The sequence below is a fragment of the Somniosus microcephalus genome, chromosome 5 (genome assembly GCF_052327205.1).
Source record: "Somniosus microcephalus isolate GS21.2 chromosome 5, FLI_Smic_1.0, whole genome shotgun sequence".
NCBI lineage: Eukaryota > Metazoa > Chordata > Chondrichthyes > Squaliformes > Somniosidae > Somniosus > Somniosus microcephalus.
The window spans coordinates 21,100,835-21,123,963 of NC_140991.1; the positions used below are offsets into that span (position 1 = coordinate 21,100,835).

At 48.4% G+C, this 23,129-nt stretch overlaps 1 protein-coding gene across 3 annotated transcripts in view; it reads right to left on the bottom strand.

Moving 5' to 3' along the window:
- The window catches only part of LOC147116942 (pituitary adenylate cyclase-activating polypeptide type I receptor-like), a 179,705-nt gene that overhangs the window by 81,650 nt on the left and 74,926 nt on the right, over positions 1–23,129 (bottom strand). For 2 of the 3 annotated variants that reach the window (XM_085987417.1, XM_085987416.1), the window contains 4 exons: positions 21,365–21,425; positions 10,015–10,084; positions 8,808–8,899; positions 965–1,094 (listed from right to left, as the gene is read on the bottom strand). In XM_085987417.1, coding sequence (XP_085843543.1) covers positions 965–1,094; positions 8,808–8,899; positions 10,015–10,084; positions 21,365–21,425 — 353 coding nt within the window. The remainder of the gene's footprint in view (positions 1–964; positions 1,095–8,807; positions 8,900–10,014; positions 10,085–21,364; positions 21,426–23,129) is intronic. The other variant, XM_085987418.1, reaches the window with a different exon arrangement.

Genomic DNA, 23,129 nt, shown 5'->3' on the forward strand with positions numbered 1-23,129 from the left:
GAGATCGGGGGATTCATTGATCACGGGGGTGTTGGGGGGGAGATACTGGAGGTGGCAGGGGCGTTGGAGTTTACAGGTTAGCTTGTTGGGCCTGGAGGAAACACTCCTGCTCCTCCTAGCCCATGAGCAGTGCTGTAAAGGCACTTACCTGATGGATCGGCCCTTTGTGCCTCTTTTTACCTGACGGGTTTCCCGAGGCCCGGAAAACCCAGCTGACCAGTGGTTAAAAATAGAAACACTGTTAAAATTTAGGCATGCAGCCTCCTTAACAGGTTCTAATGACCAACCCGCCTCTTGGGAGCGGAATGCTCACAAGTCCCTCATTCTGCCTCCGTTAAAACCGTAAGTGGGTGGGTTCGAGGATGGCTGAGTTCCTATTTCAGAGTTTTACCATTTTAACTGCCCACCCGACCAAAGCTCACCCATTTTTGGGGGTTACAATTACCCCCATGTGTGTCTGTCAGCATGTACAGTCCCCACCGCTTAAGGAGGCTGCATGCCTACATTTTAACAGTGTTTCTATTTTTAAACACTGGTCAGCTGGGTTTTCTGGGCCTCGGGAAACCCGGCAGGTAAAAAGAGGCGCAAAGGGCCGATCCATCAGGTAAGTGCCTTTATGCGCTTTATGTTGTCAGCATATTGCAAAAAGACTGGAAGTCTCACTGAGCAACCGCCTCCCCTTATCGTCAGCCATTGAATCCAGAATCTTATCACTATGGTAACCGCTCTTTGACGAGGTGCGGACAGCTGACTGAAACTGCTCGAAGGCCTGACTGTGCCTGAAATCAGCACAGCCTTTTAAATGGTAAGTACAGGGTAAATACTTATTTAACTGCGCTTCATACGTTATAAGCGGTGCCTTTGTAACGGACACCTGAGGTGTTGGCGAATTGTCATCGCCGTTTGCCCGATATAGGCGGCTGACTGGGCTAAGCATGGACGGTGTAAGTGGTGGAGACCGTACCTGAAACGATCCTATCCCTAGCTCGATGTGGAGTCTCAGGTCTTCTGCTACGTGATCGGGGAAAAACACGCACACAATATAATGGACGCCAAAGAGCGGGATGAGGAGCAGAGTCGATTTCGTCAATCTCCTGGAAAAGAGAATAGGATGTTTAAAAAAAAAATCGAATTTAAAGCGTTGTCTTTGTCGCTGGGAAGGGCAAAGAGGGGAACAGCAAACAGGGGTCAGGATTGTGTGGAGGGCCACTGGGAATGTGTTTCCTCAGTTCAATATCTCGCATTCGAAACATTGCTTTCGAGCCAGTTCAAGATTTCGCTGGAAATCACAGAAGAACAAAACCTTCACCAGCAGGCTTGTGATGTTGCTGTGCACACTGACCAGAGGGATTCCTATTCCCCATGTATCAGTTTTATCACAAAGACACGGGAGATTTTTGAACGTCAAAGGCAGCACCGCAAGTTGATAAAGCTGTAAAGAAAGAACTAATGGAATTCTAGAATAAAAACAGAAAATGCTGGGAACACTCAGCAGGTCAGGCAGCATCTGTGGAGAGAGAAACAGAGTTAACGTTTCAGGTCTGGGACCCTTCGTCAGAACTGGAAAAAGTTGGAGATCGAACAGGTTTTTAAGCAAGTTTAGTGGCTAGAAAAGGGGGGAGGGGAGGAAAGAACAAAAGGGAAGGTCTGTGATAAGATGGAAGGCAGGAGAGATTAAGAGATAAAAGAGAAGATGGTGCGAGGCAAAAGGAGATGGTAATGGGACAAGCTAAGAAACACAAGATGGCTCTAGATGAAGTGTAAATGGCAGAATGATTGACAGCTGCCATGTGAGCGAGAGAGAGAAAAACAAGATGGGGCAGATGTTATGATCTGAAATTGTTGAACTCGATGTTGAGTCCAGAAGGCTGTAAAGTGCCTAATTGAAAGATGAGGTGCTGTTCCTCGAGCTTACGCTGAGCTTCAGTGGAACAGTGTAAGAGACCGAGGACGGTGAGGTCAGAGTGGGAGTGGAGCGGGGAATTAAAATGACAGGTGACCGGAAGCTCGGGGTCACCATTACGGACTGAATGGAGGTGTTCCGCAAAGCGGTCACGCAATCTGTGTTTGGTCTCCCCAATGTAGAGGAGACCGCATCGTGAGCAGCGAATACAGTATACTAGATTGCAAGAAGTACAAGTAAATCGCTGTTTCACCTGGAAGGGGTGATTTGGGGCCCTGGACAGTGGGAAGGGAGGAGGTAAAAGGGCATGTGTTGTGACATGAATCAACTCAGCGGCCTGTGGGTGGCGCTGTCCAGGGAGAGTATAAATACTCGGTCCGGGGCACTACCGGGGCGTTGCACGCTCGACTGACGTCACGATCTGCCTGCGTACGAGATCGTGGCGGTAGTGTTTAGCGCCACCGCAAAATGTCTAGTTAATTTCGCGAGCGGCAGAAACATCGCCGCGCCCGGGCGCTAGTTGCTTTGCGCCCCATTAGCGCCCTCTTAAGGCGCTAACGGGAGGTGCAAACAACTGAAGTTTTCCTCCTATGACTATGACTGGATCGATGGATAAAGAATAAAAGGCTGAAGAGTAGGTAAATGTGATCAGAACTGTTTGCTCGTGTGGAATGGTACCATAGTGGTTATGTTACTGGACTAGTAATCCAGAAGCCTGGACTAATGATCCAAAGACCGTGAGTTCAAATCCCACCACGGCAGCTGGAGAATTTAAATGCTGTTAATTAAATAAATTTGGAACAAAAAGTAATGGTGAGCATGAAACTATCGGATTGTTGTAAATAATGGGAAGGAAATCTGCTGGTCTACCTGGTCTGGACTATATGTGACTCCAGACGCACAGCAATGCTGTTGACTCTTAACTGCTCTCTGAAAATGGCCTAGCAAGCCACTCAGTTGTACACAACCACTATGAATAATAAGAATAAAACCAGACGGACCTCAGACATGACAACGGCACACCTAGCCCAGTCGACCTTGCAAAGTCCTCCTCACCAACAGCTGGGGACTTGTGCCAAAATTGGGAGAGCTGTCCCACAGACTAGTCAAGAAACATAGCCTCTCACAGAATCATACTTTTCAGCCAATGCCCCAGATTCCTCCATCACCAGAGGTAGTGGTATACAGTCCTCAACATTGACTCCGGACCCCATGAAGTTTCAGGTCATGGGCAGGGAAACCTCCTGCTGATTAGCGCCTATTGCCCTTCCTCAGCTGATGAATCAGTACTCCTCCAGGTTTAACAGCATTTCGGAAGAAGCACAGAACGTACTCTGGGTGGGGGACTTCAATGTCCATCACCAAGAGTGGCTCGGTAGTACAACTACTGGCTGAGTCCTGAAGGACATAGCTGCCAGACTAGGACAGCAGAAGGTGGTGAGAGAATCAACACGAGGGAAAAACCTACTATACCTGTCACAGATGCATCTGTCCATGACAGTATTGGTAGCAGTGACCACCGCACAGTCATTGTGGAGACAAAGTCCCGTCTTCACACTGAGGACACCCTCCATCGTGTTGTGTGGCACTACCACCGTGCTAAATGGGATAGATTCAGAACAGATCTAGCAGCTCAAAACTGGGCATCCATGAGGCGCTGTGGGCCATTAGCAGCAGCAGAATTGTATTCCACCACAATCTGTAACCTCATGGCTTGGCATATCCCTCACTCTACCATTACCATCAAGTCAGGGGATCAACCCTGGTTCAAGAAGGAGTGTAGAAGAGCATGCCAGGAGCAGCATACCTAAAAATGAGGTGCCAACCTGGGGAAGCTGCAACACAGAACTACATGCATGTTAAACAGCAGAAGCAACATGCTATAGACAGAGCTAAATGATCCCACAATCAACAGGTCAGATCAAAGCTCTGCACTCCTGCCACGTCCAGTCGTGAATGGTGGTGGACCATTAAACAACTAATAGGAGGAGGAGGCTCCATGAATATCCCCATCCTCAATGCTGACGGAGCCCAGCACACGAGTGCAAAAGAAAAGGCTGAAGCGTTTGCAACCATCTTCAGCCAGAAGTGTCGAGTGGATGATCCATATCGGCCTCCTCCTGAGGTCCCCACCATCAAAGAAGCCAGTTTTCTTCCAATTTGATTCATGCCACATGATATCAAGAAATGGCTGAGCGCACGGGACACAGCAAAGGCTGTGGGCCCTGACAACATCCCGGCTGTTGTGCTGAAGAATGTGCTCCAGAACTAGCCAAGCTGTTTCAGTACAGCTACAACACTGGCATCTATCCGACAATGTGGAAAACTGCCCAGGTATGACCCATCCATAAAAAGCAGGACAAATCCAATCTGGCCAATTACCGTCCCATCAGTCTACTCTCAATTATCTGCAAAGTGATGGAAGGTGTCGTCGCCAGTGCTATCAAGTGACACTTATTCACCAATAACCTGCTCACTGATGCCCAGTTTGGTTTCCGCCAGGACCACTCAGCTCCCGACCTCATTACAGCCTTCGTCCAAACATGGACAAAAGAGCTGAATTCCAGAGGTGAGGTGACAGTGACTGCCCTTGACATCAAGGCAGCATTTGACTGAGGGTGGCATCAAGGAGCCCTAGTAAAACTGAAGTCAATGGGAATTGGGGGGGAAACGCTGCACTGGCTGGAGTCATACCTAGCTCAAAGGAAGATGGTTGTGGTTGTTGGAGGTCAATCATCACAGCCCCAGGACATCGCTGCAGGAGTTCCTCAGGGCAGTGTCCTAGGCCCGACCATCTTCAGCTGCTTCATCAATGACCTTCCCTCCATCATAAGGTCATAAATGGGATGTTCGCTGATGACTGCACAGTGTTCAGAGCCATTCACAACTCCTCAGATAATGAAGCAATCCATGCCTGCATGCAACAAGACCTGGACATCATTCAAGCTTGGGCTGATAAGTGGCAGGCAATGACTGTCTCCAACAAGCAAGAGTCTAACCACCGCACTTGACATTCAACAGCATTACCATCACCGAATCCCCCACCATCAACATCCTGGGGGTCACCATTGACCAGAAGTTTAACTGGACCAGCCACATAAATACTGTGGCAACAAGAGCAGGTCAGAGGTTGGGTATTCTGTGGCGAGTGTCTCACCTCCTGACTCGCCAAAGCCTTTCCACCATCTACAAGGCACAAGTCAGGAGTGTGATGGAATACTCTCCACTTGCCTGGATGCGTGCAGCTCCAACAACACTCGAGAAGCTCAACACCATCCAAGACAAAGCAGCCCGCTTGATTGGCACCCCATTCACCACCTTAAACATTCACTCCCTCCACCATCGGCGTACCGTGGCTGCAGTGTGTACCTGGTCCTGAATATAAATAAAGGAAACTACGATGGTATGAGGCATGAGTTTGCTAGGATGGATTGAGGAACGTTACTTAAAGGGTTGACGGTGGATAGGCTATGGCAAACATTTAAAGATTGCATGGATGAACTACAGAATTAGTTCATCCCTGTTTGGCATAAAAATAAAACAAAAAAGGTGAATCAACCGTGGCTAACAAGGGAAATTGGAGATAGCATAAGATCCAAGGAGAGGACATATAAATTGGCCAGATAAAGCAGCAAACCTGAGGATTGGGAGCAGTTTAGGATTCAGCAAAGGAGGAGAAAGGGATTAAGAGCGAGAAAATAGAGTATGAGAGCAAGCTTACAGCGAACATAAAAACTGACTGTAAAAGCTTCTATAGATAGGTGAAGAGAAAAAGATTGGTGAAGTCAAGCGTAGGTCCCTTGCAGTCAGAATCAGGGGAATTTATAAAGGGGAACAAAGAAATGGCTGACCAATTAAATACATACTTTGGTTCTGTCTTCACAAAGGAGGACACAAATAACCTCCCAGAGATGTCGGGGTACATAGGGTCTAATGAGAGGGAGGAATTGAATGAAATCAGTATTTGAAGGGAAATGGTGTTAGGGAAATTGATGGGATTGAAGGCCGATAAATCCCCAGGGCCTGATAATTTACATCCTAGGGTACTTAAGGAAGTGGCCCTAGAAATAGTAGATGCATTGCTGGTCATCTTCCAAAATTCTATAGACTCTGGAACAGTTCCCAGGGATTGGAGGATAGCTAATGCAACCCCACTATTTAAAAAAGGTGGTAGAGAGAAAACGGGGAATTATAGGCCGATAAGCCTGACATCGGTAGTGGGGAAAGTGCTAGAATCCATTATAAAAGATGTAATAGCAGAGCACTTGGAAAACAGTGACAGGATCGGACAAAGTCAACATGTATTTACAAAAGGTAAATCATGCTTGACTAATCTACTGGAATTTTTTGAGGATGTAACTGGTAGAATAGATAAGGGAGAACCAGTGGATGTGGTGTATTTGGATTTTCAAAAGGCTTTCGATAAGGTCCCGCATAAGAGATTAGCGTGTAAAATTAAGGCACATGGGATTGGGGGCAAGGTATTGACTTGGATAGAGAACTGGTTGGCAGACAGGAAGCAAAGAGTTGGAATAAACGGGTCTTTTTCTAAGTGGCAGGCAGTGACTAGTGGGGTACCGCAGGGATCGGTGCTAGGACCCCAGCTATTCACAATATATATTAATGATCTAGACGAGGGAACTAGATGTAATATCTCCAAGTTTGCAGACGACACAAAGCTGGGGGTGTGTGTGTGTGCTGTGAGGATGATGCAGAGAAACTCCAGTACGATTTGGACAGGTTGGGTGATTGGGCAGATGCATGGCAGATGCAGTATAATGTGGATAAATGCGAGGTTATCCACTTTGGTGGTAAAAACAGGAAGGCAGATTATTATCTGAACGGCAATAGATTGGGAGAAGGGGAAGTGCAACGAGACCTTGTGCACCAGTTGCTGAAGGTAAGCATGCAGGTGCAGCAGGCGGTTAAGAAGGCAAATGGTATGTTGGCCTTCATAGCAAGAGGATTCGAGTACAGGAGCAAAGATGTCTTGCTGCAGTTGTACAGGGCCTCGGTGAGACCACACCTTGAGTATTGTGTGCAATTTTGGTCGCCTTATCTGAGGAAGGATGTTCTTGCCATGGAGGGAGTGTAGCAAAGATTCACCAGACTGATACCTGGGATGGCAGGAATGACGTATGAGGAGAGATTGGGTCGATTAGGCTTATATTCGCTAGAGTTTAGGAGAATGAGAGGGGATCTCATTGAAACTTATAAAATTCTAACAGGACTAGACAGACTAGATGCAGGAAGGATGTTCCCAATGTTGGGGGAGTCCAGAACCAGGGGTCACAGTCTAAGGATAAGGGGTAAGCCATTTAGGACTGAGATGAGGAGGAATTTCTTCACCCAGAGAGTGGTGAACCTGTGGAATTCTCTACCACAGAAGGCAGTTGAGGCCAATTCATTTAATCTATTCAAGGAGGAGTTAGATATATTTCTTAAGGCTAAAGGGATCAAGGGATATGGGGAGAAAGCAGGAACAGGGTACTGAGTTTGGATGATCAGCCATGATCTCATTAAATGGCGGAACAGGCTTGAGGGGCTGAATGGGCTACTCCTGCTCCTATCTTCTATGTTTCTATGTTTCTATTATCTACAAGATGCACTGCAACATCTTGACAAGGCTTCTTCGGCAGCACCTCCAAAACCCGCGACCTCTACCACCTAGAGGGATAAGGGGAGCAGGTGCATGGGAACACCACCACCTCCAAGTTCCCCTCCAAGTCACACACCATCCTGACTTGGAAGTATATCGCCGATCCTTCATCGTCGCTGGGTCAAAATCCTGGAACTCCCTCCCTAACAGCACTGTGGGAGTACCTTCATCACATGGACTGCAGCGGTTCAAGAAGCCGGCTCACCACCACCTTCTCGAGGGCAATTAGGGATGGGCAATAAATGCTGGCCTTGCCAGCAATGCCCACATTGGAAGGCCCTAGGTTGCATCTTATATTTTATTTCTTTTATGGGATGTTGATCTAAGCACGTACCGGTTTCAGACCCAATGAAAATACATCTAACGATTATTTAAAAAAAACAAGGCTTGTTTTTATAAAGCACCTTATCAAGTAACAAAGCACTACACCAAACATAGACTTCAGTGTCTTCTGCATTCAGAAAACAAGATCCTACAAACATCAGTGAGATGAATGACCACCAAAGGACAGTAACTTCGACAGTGCAGTACTCCCTCACTACCACACTAACTGGAGTTCAATTCATTCCCGTGGTGTGGATTTTGTTGGCAAGGCCAGAACTTATTGCCCATCCCTAGTTGCCCCGAGAAGGTGGTGGTAATTGAGTGGCTTGCTGAGGGCAGTTAAGAGTCAACCACACTGGTGTGGGACTGGAGTCACATTTCGATAGGCCGCAGCTGGGTAAGGACGACCAGCTTCCTTCCCTGAAGGACATTGGTGAGCCAGTTGGATTTTGTACGACAATCCGACAGCTCCGTGGTCACTTTTGCTGAGACCAGCTTTTTGTTGCCGTATGTTTTTTAACTGAATTCTCAAACTGCCACGGTGGGATATGAACTCATGTTCTCTGGATTATCAGTCCTGATTATGCGATCAAACTCCTGATGTGGCCAGAACTCAGAACGGTTTGAACCAGAAGCAAGAGTAATACCAACTGAGCCCAGCTGACACACTCTTCGGATCTATCCTTTGCACCCCAATATTTGATCAGTGTTCGGAGCTTTCTTTATTGTGATGTAATACAGCGCCATATTTTACTAGAGGGGGAGATGTTTCTATAAGGACCTGATACATTTATGTAGGAAACTGTATTAACACCTTAACATGAGGAAAGTATACGTTTATTGTTTTCTCTGCCATGTTTGCCCAAATTAATAGTTTATTCTCAACGTTGATCTGCCGCCCTGTCGTAAACAGTTACTTACGAGAAATGGGTAGAGGAGTTCCCTCCTATGTCTGGTGATTTTAGCTTCTGTATCAGAATACGAATGATGTTCAGAAATATCAGGAAGTTGATCTTTGCAATAAATATGAAAACAGAACAACCTGTTAATTCGAACTCTTTGTCATCCAGGGTTTATAGATTTTAATTTAATATTAGATTGCCAACAATGAAAACTTTTTCCCATCTAAATTTGATTTATAAAAGCAATTAGAGTTTACTCCAGTCAGTTCCACTCTATGGCCTCCTGAAAGTCTATATATAAAACATCCACTGCATTGCCCTTGTCTACTCTTTCTGTTGCTGCTTCAAAGAATTCAATAAAGTTGGTTAAACATGACCTTCCTTTTAGAAATCTATTCTGACTACTTTGTAGTATAGTCTCCATTTCTAGATGTTTTGTTATCTGATCTCTTGTATCTTTCTTATTCCAAATCTCTATGGCCTTGTGGTGATAACGTTCTCCCTTTTCCCTTCTTAATCCTCATTTCTTTTCTTTGAACTCTGTCCCCTGGTATTTGGCAACCACACTAATTCAGAACATAAGAACAGAACGAGAAAAAAGACCATTTGGCCCATTTAGCCCACTCTCCAATGGGCCACTTAGAACCTGCAATATTTTGGACTCTCTTTAACCCACTTCATCTAAGTAACCGCTGAGTCAGAAAGTTACAGGTTCAAGTCTCACTCCAGAGACTTAAGTACAAGATTCTAGGCTGACACTCCAGTGCGGTACTGCGGGAGCGCTGCACTGTCGGAGGTGATGTCTTTCAGATGAGAGGTTAAAGCGAGGCCCCGTCTGCTCTCTCAGGTGGATGTAAAAGATCCCTTGGCACTATTTCGAAGAAGAGCAGGGGTGTTCGCCCTGGTGCCCTGGCCAATATTTATCCCTCAACCAACATCATTAAAACAGATTATCTGCTCATTATCTCATTGCTGTTTGTGGGAGCTTGCTGTGCGCAAATTGGCTGCCGCGTTTCCTACATCACAACAGTGACTACACTTCAGAAGTACAGCATTGCTGAGAGGGAAGACGGGGCCTCAATTTAACATCTCATCCGATGGACAACACCTCCAACAGTGCAGCACTCCCTCAGTACTGCACTAGAGTGTCAATATAATATTTAAATAATATTTTAATTTCATTTTACTGCATTCATTTGATCGAAAACAGAATTGTTTTTACTTACTAAGACTGCAAGTAATATGGCACCTCTTATGATCCACCAGATATATTCATTCTCATTATCATCCCAACATCTAGAAAGGAATCAAAAACAGTTATAAAAAAATTAAGGAATTACTTAATACAGAAAGTTTTCTGTTATTGGCAATCCTGGGTTCCATCTCTTGTACTATTCTTTGAGTCTCCATCAATTACATTCATTAAATGGTGCTGGTGTGGTGGTAGCTGGGTTGCCAACTCTGGTTGGATATATTCTTGGAGGTTTCATCACATGACCTCCCGCCGCCAACTGCCCCGCCCCCAGACTCCTGCCATTGGTCGCCCGACACGTCCATCCTCACGGTGTCCCACCTCCCCACGGCCAATCGGAAAGCAAACAGACTCTTCATTACCCGATTGGATGCTTTTTGACTATCAGTCAAACAGCCTTTCCCCCCACCCGTCTCAGATATGTTTATTATTAATAATCAAAGTGTTCAAAAAAAAAAATTTTTTAAACACAATTTTATTTAACGGCCCGACGATTTCTCTCCCGGGTGTTGCTCGCTGCGGTGTCCTGGAGATCAGTCTTCAATTCCTGGAGACTCTAGGGCAATCCCGGAGGGTTGGCAACTCTTAGGAGGTGGTGTTGTGTGTTGATGGTGGGAGAGTCCTCCACAACCACTTGTTTGCACCTCTTACTGACTCTTGTCCAATACTGGAGCTCTGGAAACTGGTCCTCAGCTCACTCTTTGTAGCGTTTGATGGCATGTGATATGGAAAAGGTTCAGCGAGGGAAGCAAAGGAAAAGAACTTGTGAATGTGCTAACTCCTTGCCGAGGCCAGTTCCACCAGGCTCCTCCTGGTCCTTCGCCAACGTGGTTATGTTTCACGGGAGCGCCTTGACAGTGGCTGCTCTTTGACTACAGGAACACTACACCCAAGCCCGATCCTCTCCTTACCTGAAGTCCACAGGGGTTCATAAGAACTTAAGAACATAAGAAGTAAGAGCAGGAGTAGGCCATACGGCCCCTCGAGCCTGCTCCGCCATTCAATAAGATCATGGCTGATCATTGACCTCAACTCCACTTTCCCGCCCGATCTCCATATCCCTCGATTCCCCTAGAGTCCAAAAATCTATCGATCTCAGCCTTGAATATACTCAAAGACTCAGCATTCACAGCTCTCTGGGGCAGAGAATTCCAAAGATTTACACCCCTCTGAGTGAAGAAATTCCTCCTCATCTCAGTCTTAACTGGCCGGCCCCTTATCCTGAGACTGTGACCCCTAGTTCTAGACCTCCAGCCAGGGGGAAACAACCTCTCAGCATCTACCCTGTCAATCCCCCTCAGGATCTTGTATGTTTCAATGAGATCACCTCTCATTCAGAAGTAGGAACCTTGGATGATTTTCCTTTACTTAACTCAGAGGCACTAAAGGTCATTTTGAAGAAGGGTTCGACCCGAAACGTCAACTCAAATTTCTCTCCACGGATGTTGCCTGACCTGCTGAGTTTTTCCAGCATTTTCTGTTGTCATTTATTATGTCACTTGTTCCCTGACTGAAATCAGCTAACTCAGCACAGATCGGAGATTGAACTTGGAGCTTTTATAGCTCTGTGTAGATCAACCACTCATTGGTTGAATTAATCTCACAGAGAGAAATAAATGGGTTTAATCTAATAGCCATTAGGGAGACGTGGTTGCAGAGTGACCAAGGTTGGGAACTAAATATTCCAGGATACTTAACTTTTAGAAGAGATAGGCAAAATGGAAAAGGGTGGTGGTGGGGTGGTTGGGAGGGGGGCGTGGGTGGGAGGGGGGGGGGTGGTGGTAGCCATGATAATAAAGGATGGGATAAAGACAGTAGAGAGAATGGATCTTAGCTCAGAAAATTAAGTTGTAGATTTAGTTTGGGTGAAGCTAAGAAAAAACAGGGGTTGAAATCGCTGCTTGGAGTAGTTTATAGGGCCCCTAACAGTAATTGTAACAGCGGAAGGAGCGCACGTCAACCCAAGCACCCCACCCCACCCGCCCCGCCAACCACCGTCTGCCCCACCTGTGACAGAGACTGTAGGTCCTGCTTTGGACTCATCAGTCACCTGAGAACTCATTTTTAGTGTGGAAGCAAGTCATCCTCGGTTCCGAGGGACTGCCTAAGAAGAAGAACTGTAATTGTAGTATCAGGTAAATTAACAAGTGCATGTAACAAGGGTAATAGAGTAATCATGGGGGGCTTTAATCTTCATATAGACTGGGCAAACCAAATTTGCAGTAATAATGTGGAGGGCGAGTTTATGGAATGTATTCAAGATAGTTTTCTAGATCAGTATGTCGAGGAACCAACTAGGGAACAGATTATTTTAGATCTAGTATTGTGCAATGAGAAAGGGTTAATTAATAACCTTGTAGTAAAGGAGCCTCTGGGGAAGAGTGATCATAATATGATAGAATTTTATATTGCGTTTGAGAGTGATTTAGTTAGAAACTAGGGTCTTAAATCTGAACAAAGCTGATCACGCCTCCCCACCTGTAGGTATAGGGGGATGGGGGGCGGGGGCGGCATGAGTTGGCTAAGAAAGATTGGGAAACGCGATTAAAAGATAAGGGGCTAGATTTTCAGTTGCTTGCGCCAGCAGTTAGCGCCTTAAGAGAAGTGATTTTCGGGCGCTATGCGTGTAGCGCCCGGGCGCAGCGCAGTTTGCGCCCCGCCCCAAATTAAGTTGCCCGTTAGCGCCGGCGCAAAGTTTAGCGGCCGCCCGGATGCGCGCGCAGAACATGACGTCACATCCTCGTGGAACGCCCTTTGGCCGCCCCGAATACAAACTTCAGTCGGACCGCCCGATTGTGCGGCTGGCGTCCAGTGCGTTTGTAAAATGGAACGCAACACACCCTGGGGAGCGCAAATTAAAGGGCCCTCCTCCTGCACTATAATGGAAGGAACCAGTGTGTTGTGAATGGTGTATTTATGTTTCCGGCCTCCTCCTCCTCCTCCTCCTCCTCCTCCTCCTCCTCCTCCTCCTCCTGTTCTTCCCCCCCAGACTCTGCCTTTGAAAAAAAACACATGCACCCTTCCCCTTTAAGAGCTCACTGGCACCAGAGTGTCTGCCGTGCGCTGCGCCCGAGCTCGGGCGTTGCGCTCTGCACCGCCGGCTTAGCGCCTAAAGATAGTAGTGGAACGCCTCTTTTAGCGCTCCACCAACCTCTTAGGGCGAAGCCACTGAATTTCCGGCAACGGGGCGCTACTTTGGGGCGGGCGCTAACTTCGGGCGGGCGCTAAGGTTAGCGCCCCAAAACTGTCTATACTGAAAATCTAGGCCCTGATGTTAGATAAGCAATGGCAAACATTTAAAGAATTAATTCATAATTCGCAACCAATGAAGGAACAAAAACACATGGGATTAGTAGCCAACCATGGCTAACAAGAGAAGTTAAAAAGAGAATTAGGTTAAAGGAAGAGATTTACAATTTTGCCAAAAAGAGTAGTAAGCCTGAAGATTTAAGGATTTTAGAATTCAGCAAAGGATGACCAAGAAATTTGTGCCAAAAATTGTGGTCAGAGGCGTACCTCCAGAGTACGCTTCTGACCTGCGAAAGAAAGGTGGCGGCAAGGCTGCGAAAACTTGCGGTTTGGGGCCGCGAGGCGGAGGGCAGCGTGACAGCCCACGGATCCCAGGTATGCAGGTGGTGCGGAAGCGTACCTGGGATCATGTGGCCCTGCTCCTCCAATCACAAGGCAGAATTCGATTTGAATCATTTCCAAAGGGAATCCCGTAATGAGATGTAATGGAATCCGGAAATCAGATCTAATTACAGTTTACAGGATTGGAATTTAATTCGGAATTAGCTTCATTCCACCAACCTCACTAAAAATGTAAGTTTCTTGATGATAATTTTCAACGTCATTAAAACTCTAATCCGGGCCAATATTTGAAAAAAACGAATTTGCTACAGTGTACGTGTGTAATTTCTGATATGAAAATGTTTCAGTCATGCCCGAGGTACCCCTTTACGCTGATGCAAACAGGCCCTGCGTAAGTGGATTTTTCAGGCATGCTTGAAACCTGTTTGTATCAACCGTAACATTTCCGTGCGCAATTGCCGGTCAGTCGGTGGGTAAATAGCCCAACTCTGTGCCAGCAATTGATTTTTCGTGGCCCGCTCAGATGGCCTGTCAATGAGTACATTGACAGACTGCGAGTTCCAGATTTCACGCATGCACGAGCACAGGCACATGTGGAAACCCCGAACTTGTGGTGCATTTCAAAGGAGGTATGGCAGCATACTCTGAGAGTACGCCGCCATACTGACCGCAAAATTCAGGCCATTGATAAAGAAAGGTAAAAGAGAATATGAGAGTAAACTAGCAAGAGACATAAAGATAGACTGTAAAAGCTTCACTAGATATGTAAAAAGGGAGAGATCAATAAACATGGGTCCCTTAGAGGCAGAGACAGGAGAAATTATAGTGGGCAATAAGGACATGGCAGAGACATTAAACGAATACTTTATATTGGTCTTCACGGTAGAAGACACAAATAACTCTAGCGAGAATCAGGAACTTAAAGAAATTAGTATTAGTAAAGAAATTGCACTGAAGAAATTAAAGTTAACAAAACCCCTGAACCTGATGGCCTACATCCTAGGGTTTTAAAAGTGGTAGCTACAGAGAGAGTGGATGCATAATGGATGATCTTCCAGAATTCCCTAGATTCTAGAATGGTCCTTGTGGATTGGAAGGATCACATAGGATATACGGCACAGAAACAGGCCATTCGGCCCAACCAGTCCATGCCGGCATTTATGCTCCGCTCGAGCCTCCGCCCGTCATTCTTCATCTAAATCTATCAGCATAACCCTCTATTCCCTTCTCCCTCATTTGCTTGTCTAGCCTTCCCTTAAATACTATTCGCTTCAACCACTCCCTGTGGTAGCGAGTTCCACATTCTCACCACTCTCTGGGTAAAGAAGTTATATTGATGGCCTCTAGTTATGCTCTTCCCCACAAGTGGAAACATTCTCTCTGTATCCACTCTATCAAAATCTTTCATAATTTTAAAGACCTCTATTAGATCACCCCTCAGCCTTCTAGCAAACTAGAAGGTAGCAAATGTAACCTCGCTATTCAAGAATGGAGGGAGAGAGAAAACAGGGAACTATCAACCAGTTAGCCTGACATCAATAGTAGGGAAAAATGCTAGAATCTATTATTAGGGACGTGGTAACAGGGCACTTAGAAAATCATAATATGATTGGGCAGAGTCAACACGGATTTCTGAAAGGGAAATCATGTTTGACAATTCTGTTAGAGTTTTTTTGAGGTTGTAACTAGCAGGATGGATAAGGGGGAACCAGTGGATGTAGTATGTTTGGATTTTCAAAAAGCATTCGATAAGGTGCCACACAAGTGGTTATTACACAGAATTAGTGCTCATGGGATTGGGGGTAATATATTAACATGGATTGAGGATTGGTTAACGGACAGAAAACAGAGAGTAGGGATAAAAGGGTCATTTTCAGAAATGATTTAGACCTACCCTTTGTGATGTGCCTTCAATAACCACAAAACTAGAAGTTATAGGCCTAGAAATTCAGTGCCCTTAGCACCGATTTTGCGGCGCTAGAGGGCCTAGCGCAGCAATTGGCGCCGGTTCCTAAATTGCCTGGGGCCCTTCCGCGGCGGTAGACCGGTAGCGCTGCGCCGGCACCGATGACGTCATCGGTGTGCACAGCGTCCCGGTTGCCGTGGTAACCCGGCCCCAAGCCGAAATTCAGTTGCGGCCGCCTCGCCAGTGGCAGCCGCAACTAAGACTCCGGCAAACGAGTGTTGCCGGAGTCTGCGCCGGCGCTTTAAGGAGGCGCGGCGGCCGGCCGCTTTCCCGCCGGCCACCTGCCCACAGCTCCCTCCCCGGACTTCTCCCCCCCCCCCACCAGAACAGATGCAAGCCCGGCACTTGTCCGAGGTGCCGGGCTCATTTTTGAAGAGATTTGCGCGGGCCGCGGCCGGGTGCAGGCAGCTCCTCCTTAACGGAAGGAGGAGGCCTGCACTTCCCGAGCCTGCCGCACCGCAGGAATAGCGCCGCAATGCGGCGCGTTGCGCCAGTTTTCAGGCGCTAAAACCCTTCAGTAGCGCCGGCAGCCGTTTGGGCGCGGCGCTACTGAATTTTTGGCGCGCGCAAAGGGACTTAGCGCCGGCGCTAACTTCCGGCGCTAAAGCCCTGGCGCAGCGCAAACTCAATTTCTAGGCCATAGACTTTAACAAGTTGGCTTTTAATCACTAAGATCAGAGCTAACATCTCAACACACTGACTGGCTCGCAGGAATGAGTCATACAGATCCTGGGATCTTTATGTAAGAGAAGTCAGGGGCGGAGCCAAGAGCCAAGACCTGGAACCTTCCAGGTTAGTCAGGAAAGAGGAAGTGAAACTATACACCGTGTGGGGGAGGGTAATATACATGAGTGCAAAACGAATACAGGCACGACAAGCAGATTTCATTACATTCACCCCTTCTTTAGATTTAGTCCATCGGGGTGATGTTTCCTAAAAGTTGGTATAAGTGAGTCTGTCAGGAGGTTTTGCGGTTCTCAGTGATCGGCGCAAAGCCGGTTGGGGTGCCTCTAGGGGAGTGAATTCTGGTTCCTCCGCTGTCCGGGCCTCCGCAGTGTCTTCCAGGTTATCTGCAGTGTCCTCCAGGTTAAAGTTGGGTATTGATACCTCTGGGCGTCCTGTCTCTTTTTGGTGTAGGTCTTCCTCGGGTAGTCTCTCATCGTTCTCTCCGCTCCCCGAGGGAGCGAGGTCTTTTATGGAAACAGTGTCCTCGCGCCCGTCAGAGTATTCGATATAGGTGTACTGAGGGTTTGCATGGAGGAGCTGTACTTTTTCCACAAGGGGGTCCGTTTTATGGCCTCTCACGTGCTTCCGCAATAGTACTGTCCCCGGAGACGTCAGCCACGCGGGTAGAGATATGCCCGAGGTAGATTTCCGGGGGAAAACGAATATCTTTTCGTGAGGGGTAGCGTTAGTGGCTGTACATAACAGAGACCTTATGGAGTGGAGCACGTCTGGGAGGACTTCCTGCCAGCGGGAGGTCGGAAGGCCTTTTGACTTTAAGGCTAACGTGACAGCCTTCCAAACAGTAGCATTCTCCCTTTCCACTTGCCCATTACCCCGGGGGTTGTAGCTAGTGGTTCTGCTAGTGGCTATCCCCTTTGAGAGCAAGAACTGGTGCAGTTCGTCACTCATAAATGACGTCCCCCTATCGCTGTGTATGTAGTTCGGTATGCCAAACATGCAGAATAGATTACCAAGACACTTGATGACCGTGGCACTGGTCATGTCTGGGCAGGGAATGGCGAAGGGGAAGCGGGAATATTCATCGATGATATTGAGGAAGTATACATTACGGTCGGCAGAAGGAAGGGGTCCCTTGAAGTCCAGGCTTAGGCGCTCGAATGGCCGTGTGGCTTTGATAAGGTGTGCACGGTCAGGCCTGTAGAAACGAGGCTTGCATTCCGCACAGATGCGGCAGGCTCTGGTCATTGCCCTGACCTCCTCGATGGAGTGGGGCAGATTGCGGGACTTTATAAAATGGTATAGTCGGGTGACCCCTGGGTGACAGAGGTCGTTGTGGAGACCCTGTAATTTGTCCGTATGAATGCTGGCACACATTCCCCGCGATAGGGCGTCTGGGGGTTCATTAAGGGCTCCCGGCCTGTACATAATATCATAGTCGAACGTGGATAGTTCGATCCTCCACCTGAGTATTTTGTCATTCTTGATTTTCCCCCTTTGTTATTAAACATGAAAGCCACCGACCGCTGGTCGGTGAGCAGGGTGAAACGTTTGCCGGCTAGGTAGTGTCTCCAGTGCTGCACTGCCTCCACTATAGCCTGTGCCTCCTTCTCGACAGAAGAGTGCCTGATTTCAGGTCCCTGAAGGGTTCGGGAGAAGAAGGCCACAGGTCTCCCAGCCTGATTGAGGGTCGCAGCTAAAGCAAAGTCTGACGCATCGCTTTCGACTTGAAAGGGAATGCTTTCGTCCACTGCACACAGTGCAGCCCTTTCAATGTCCTGTTTGATACTGGTGAAAGCCTCCCGAGCTTCAGCTGATAGTGGGAAGGACGTCGATTTAATGAGGGGTCAGGCCTTATCAGAGTAATTGGGCACCCATTGGGCATAATCCGAAAAAAATCCCAGGCACCTTTTTAAAGCTTTGGGATTGTGTGGCAGGGGCAGTTCCTTTAGGGGGCGTAATCGGTCAGGGTCCGGTCCAATTACCCCATCTTCCACCACACAGCCGAGGATACAGAGACGGGTTGTGTTGAAGACACATTTGTCTTCGTTGTAGGTTAGATTCAGCTTTAGGGCAGTTTTTAAAAATCTCGCAAGATTTAGATCGTGGTCTTGCTGGTTGTGCCCGCAGATAGTGACATTGTCCAGATAGGGGTAGGTAGCTTGTAGTTTATTCTCGTCAACCATGCGGTCCATCTCACGTTGGAAGACCGAGACCCCATTTGTTACCCCGAAGGGCACTCTGAGAAAATGGTAGAGGCGTCCGTTCGCCTCAAAGGTGGTGTATGGGCGGTCCTCCGTTCTAATGGGGAGCTGGTGATACGCGGATTTGAGGTCGATAGTCGAGAAGACTCGGTATTGCGCAATCTGGTTGACCATTTCTGATATGCGGGGTAAAGGGTAGGCGTCCAGCTGGGTATAAATATTAACAGTCTGGCTGTAGTCAATTACCATCCGTTTCTTTTCGCTATTTTTAACTATGACTACTTGGGCACGCCACGGACTGGTACTGCATTCAATAATGCCTTCCCGCAGGAGTCTGTCCACTTCCGCCTTGATAAAGTGTCTGTCTTCCAGACTGTACCGTCTACGTTTGGTCGCTATGGGCCTACAGTTCAGAGCGAGATTAGCGAATAAAGAGGGCGGGCTGATTTTTAAGGTTGATAGGCCACAGACTGTGAGTGGTGGCTGGGACCCGCTATATGCTAGCGTGACACTTTCGTGGTGGCACTGGAAGTCCAGGCCCACGATTACATTAACACAGAGTTCTGGCATCACGAGGAGTTTAAAATCCTTGTAGTCCGTGCCTTTTACAGTCAGTGTTACCACACAGTAGCCCAAAATGTCTGAAGTGTGGGGCTTAGCAGCCATAGCAATTCTGCTCCGTGTAGGGGTTACCGTTAATGAGTGCTGCCGTACCAGGCTAGGGTGGATAAAACTCTCGGTACTCCCACAGTCAATTAAACATTTAGTTAAATTTCCGTTTACCTGTATGTCCATCATGGATTTTGTCAACGGGTGTGGCCTGGATTGATCCATCGTGATCGAAGCCACTGTTGGGCCCTGGGCGGCCGTTGAGTCGGGAAAAGATGGCGGATCCCAAGATGGCGGCCTGCACGGCACGCACGAGGCGGTGACGGAGTTGGAAATCGGATTCCCCCTGCAGACTTTGCTAAAATGCCCCTTTTTCTTACATTTGAAACATGTAGCGTCCTTCGCTGGGCATAGTTGCCTGGGGTGCTTGGCCTGGCCGCAGAAGTAGCATTTCGGGCCTCGAGACATTGCCACTGTAGTAGGACTCCTGGGTGAACTGTGTGGGGACTCCGGTGGTGTAGAGCTGGTCTGAGACCTGGATGGGGAAGATGGCTGATTCCAAGATGGCGGCCCGCTCGGCGCGCACGAGGCGGCGAGGGCCACATGGCCGGAAGAATAAGAGTCAGAGTTTTTCTGGGCCACATCCAGCGATCGCGCAGTGGCCACTGCCTTTTTTAAGTCCAGGACCTCCTTCTCCAGCAGTCTCTGCCGGATATAATTCGATTTGAGGCCCGTGATGAAGGAATCGCGGACCAATTCGTCAGAGTACACGTTGGCCGTCACGGCCTTGCAGTTACAGTCCCGGACCAAGTCCTTTAGGCCCTGTAAGAAATCGTCCATTGATTCCTCAGGTCGCTGCCTGCGTGTAGCCAGCAGATGTCTGGCATACACTTCGTTTACTGGCCTCTGGTATTGGGCCTTCAGGATAGTGATGGCCTCCGTGTAAGAGGTGGCGTCCCGGATGAACGAATAAATCCGATGATTAACGCGAGTAGTCAGTAGACTCAGTTTATCTACCTCGCTAGCGGATGAGGCCCTCGCGAAGAGTTCAAAGCATTTGAGCCAGTGTCCAAATTGATTTGATGCTTCAGCAGAATGTGGATCCAAGTCCAGACGCTCTGGTTTTAGGAGTCGATCCATCCTAGTATTCTTTAGTGATTAAAATTGATGTGCCTTCAATAACCACAAACTAGAAGTTATAGGGCTAAAAATTCGGTATCGCCGCGCCAGGTCTTTAGTGCCCGAAATTTTGCGCTCGCCCGGATTCCCGTAGCGCCCGCCTGAAATTCAGTTGTGCCGCCCCAAGACGGAGGCGGGCGCTATTGCAGGGTTTGGCCGCCTCGTTTGGGGCGATGAAAGTCAGCTTCAGGCGTCCAGCTGCCGCTGCGGCACCCGATGCGGTGCGGCAGGCTGGGGTACTGCAGGCCTCCTTCTTCTCTTAAGGAGGAGCTGCCTGCAGCCGTGAGATCGCCGCTGGATTCCCCCGGCAAATGAGCCCGGCACCACGGAGAAGTGCCGGGCTCGCGGGAGTCAGACACCAATGCCGCGGGGGGGTGGTGCAGGAGTCCGGGGAGGGAGATGCGGCCAGGCGGCCGCCGGGAAAGCGGCCGGCCGCCCCTCCACCTTTATGCGCCGGCCTCTCAGAGCTGCAAGGCACCGTTTTTCAAACGCTGTTTGCGGCCGCTACGGGCGAGGCGGCCGCAACTGAATTTGGCCATCGGGACGGAATAGCATTGGAACCGGGGCGCTGCGCACACCGATGATGTCATCGGTGCCGGCGCAGCGCTACCGGCTAACGCTGATGTTAGGGACCAACTGAATTTCGGGCGCTAAAAAACTTCCGGCGCAAACCACTCTATAGCCAATAAGTGGGCGCAAACGCGACTGAATTTCTAGGCCATAGACTTTAACAAGTTGGCTTTTAATCACTAAGATCAGAGCTAACATCTCAACACACTGACTGGCTCGCAGGAATGAGTCATACAGATCCTGGGATCTTTATGTAAGAGAAGTCAGGGGCGGAGCCAAGAGCCAAGACCTGGAACCTTCCAGGTTAGTCAGGAAAGAGGAAGTGAAACTATACACCGTGTGGGGGAGGGTAATATACATGAGTGCAAAACGAATACAGGCACGACAAGCAGATTTCATTACACAGAATTAGTGCTCATTGGATTGGGGGTAATATATTAACATGGATTGAGGATTGGTTAACGGACAGAAAACAGAGAGTAGGGATAAAAGGGTCATTTTCAGAAATGATTTAGACCTACCCTTTGTTATCAAAGTAGAGCTTGATAACGATCCAAATTGCTAGTACAATGACTGGTGCACCTATTGAAGATGGAGAAGCAAATCTGTTAAGGACACAGCCATTCAAACACTTTAAGGCAACACTTATCTATACACTGTATTAAATTTTATTATACGTGCAAACTTCACCTCTATTATGTACTATACTAGTAATGTCAACATTTACCATTGAAAATCGGTATGTAATCAGTTATGATTGGTGTTTCCTAACTAACAGTCTGTGTTGACGTTTAGCCTCCATACAGGCAGTAGTCCTAATCCCATGCATCCGTTTGTTCCTAGATCAATTTACTTCCGATAGCAAAATACTGCGGATGCTGGAAACCCGAAATAACAAGACGGTGGAAAAACTCAGCAGGCCAGGCAACATCCATGGAGAGAGAAATAGAGTCAACGGCCTAGAAATTCAGTTGCCTTAGCGCCGCTTTTGAGGCGCTAGAGGGACTAGCGCCAGAGTTATGGCCAGTTTAAAAATTCCCTGGGGCCCTAAATCGGCGTTGCACCGGTAGCGCTGCGCCGGCACCGATGACGTCATCGGTGTGCGCAGCGTCCCGGTTGCCGTGGTAACCCGCCCGAACTCCGAAATTGAGTTGCGGCCGCCTCGCCCGTGGCAGCCGCAAGCAACGTTCTGTCAGAGGTGCCTTACTCCAGTTTGCGTCGGCGCATTAAAGGCCCCGCGGCGGCCGGCCACTTTCCCGCCGGCCGCCTGCCCGCAGCTCCCACCCCGGACTTCTCCCCCCCCCCCCCCCGGAACAGATGCAAGCCCGGCACTTGTCCGAGGTGCCGGGCTCATTTTTAAGCTGATTTGCACGGGCCGCGGCCGGGTGCAGGCAGCTCCTCCTTAATGGGAGGAGGAGGCCTGCACGTCCCCAGCCTGCCGCACCGCATCGGGTGCCGCAGCGCCGGAATTGCGGCGCGAAACGGCAGTTAGCGCTGATGTACCGCCGCAAAGACCCTTCAGTAGCGCCGGCAGCCGTTTGGGCGCGGCACTACTGAATTTTTGGCGCGCGCAGGGGGACTTAGCGCCGGCACTAACTTCCGGCGCTAAAGCCCTGCCTACGCCAGAACCCAATTTCTAGGCCAACGTTTCAGGTCGAAACCCTTCTTCAGAACTTCAGGCATTTTCCTGCCTTTTTTTCTCAGTTCTGAAGAAGGGTCTCGATCTGAAACATTGACTCTGTTTCTCTCTCCACGGATGTTGCCTGGCCTGCTGAGTTTTTCCAGCGTCTTCTGATGTTATTTCAATTAATTTCCCTTTCCTTCAACCACCTGTCCTTAAATGTTGACATGAGGAGGGGGGGTGGTGGGTTGGGGGCTTATTTTCAACTTCCCGACTGTCTGTTGCTCACCTGAAAAACGGGTGGTTGCCAGATGCAAATTGGTAAGGCGGGAGGGTAAGGATGAGGGAATGGAAGGTGAGAGGGATCACCTCAGCTGTCTCAAGGATGACCAAGGCCCATCTGATTCAATTTTCAGGCCCTGGTTGAAGATCATGTCTGCTTGTTTCAGGCAGCTGTCTGCTTACCTTCGCAAATTGGGGTCGTAGGCCGGCCGTGAAATGGTTCTCTGTCAATAACTGTTGGCTGTAGCTATCGATAAAATTCCTACGCTATTGTGGGAACGGTAGCATAGTGGTTACGTTACTGGACTAGTAATCCCGAGGCCTGGACTAATGATCCAGAGACACGAGTTCAAATCCCACCACGACAGCTGGGGAATTTAAAT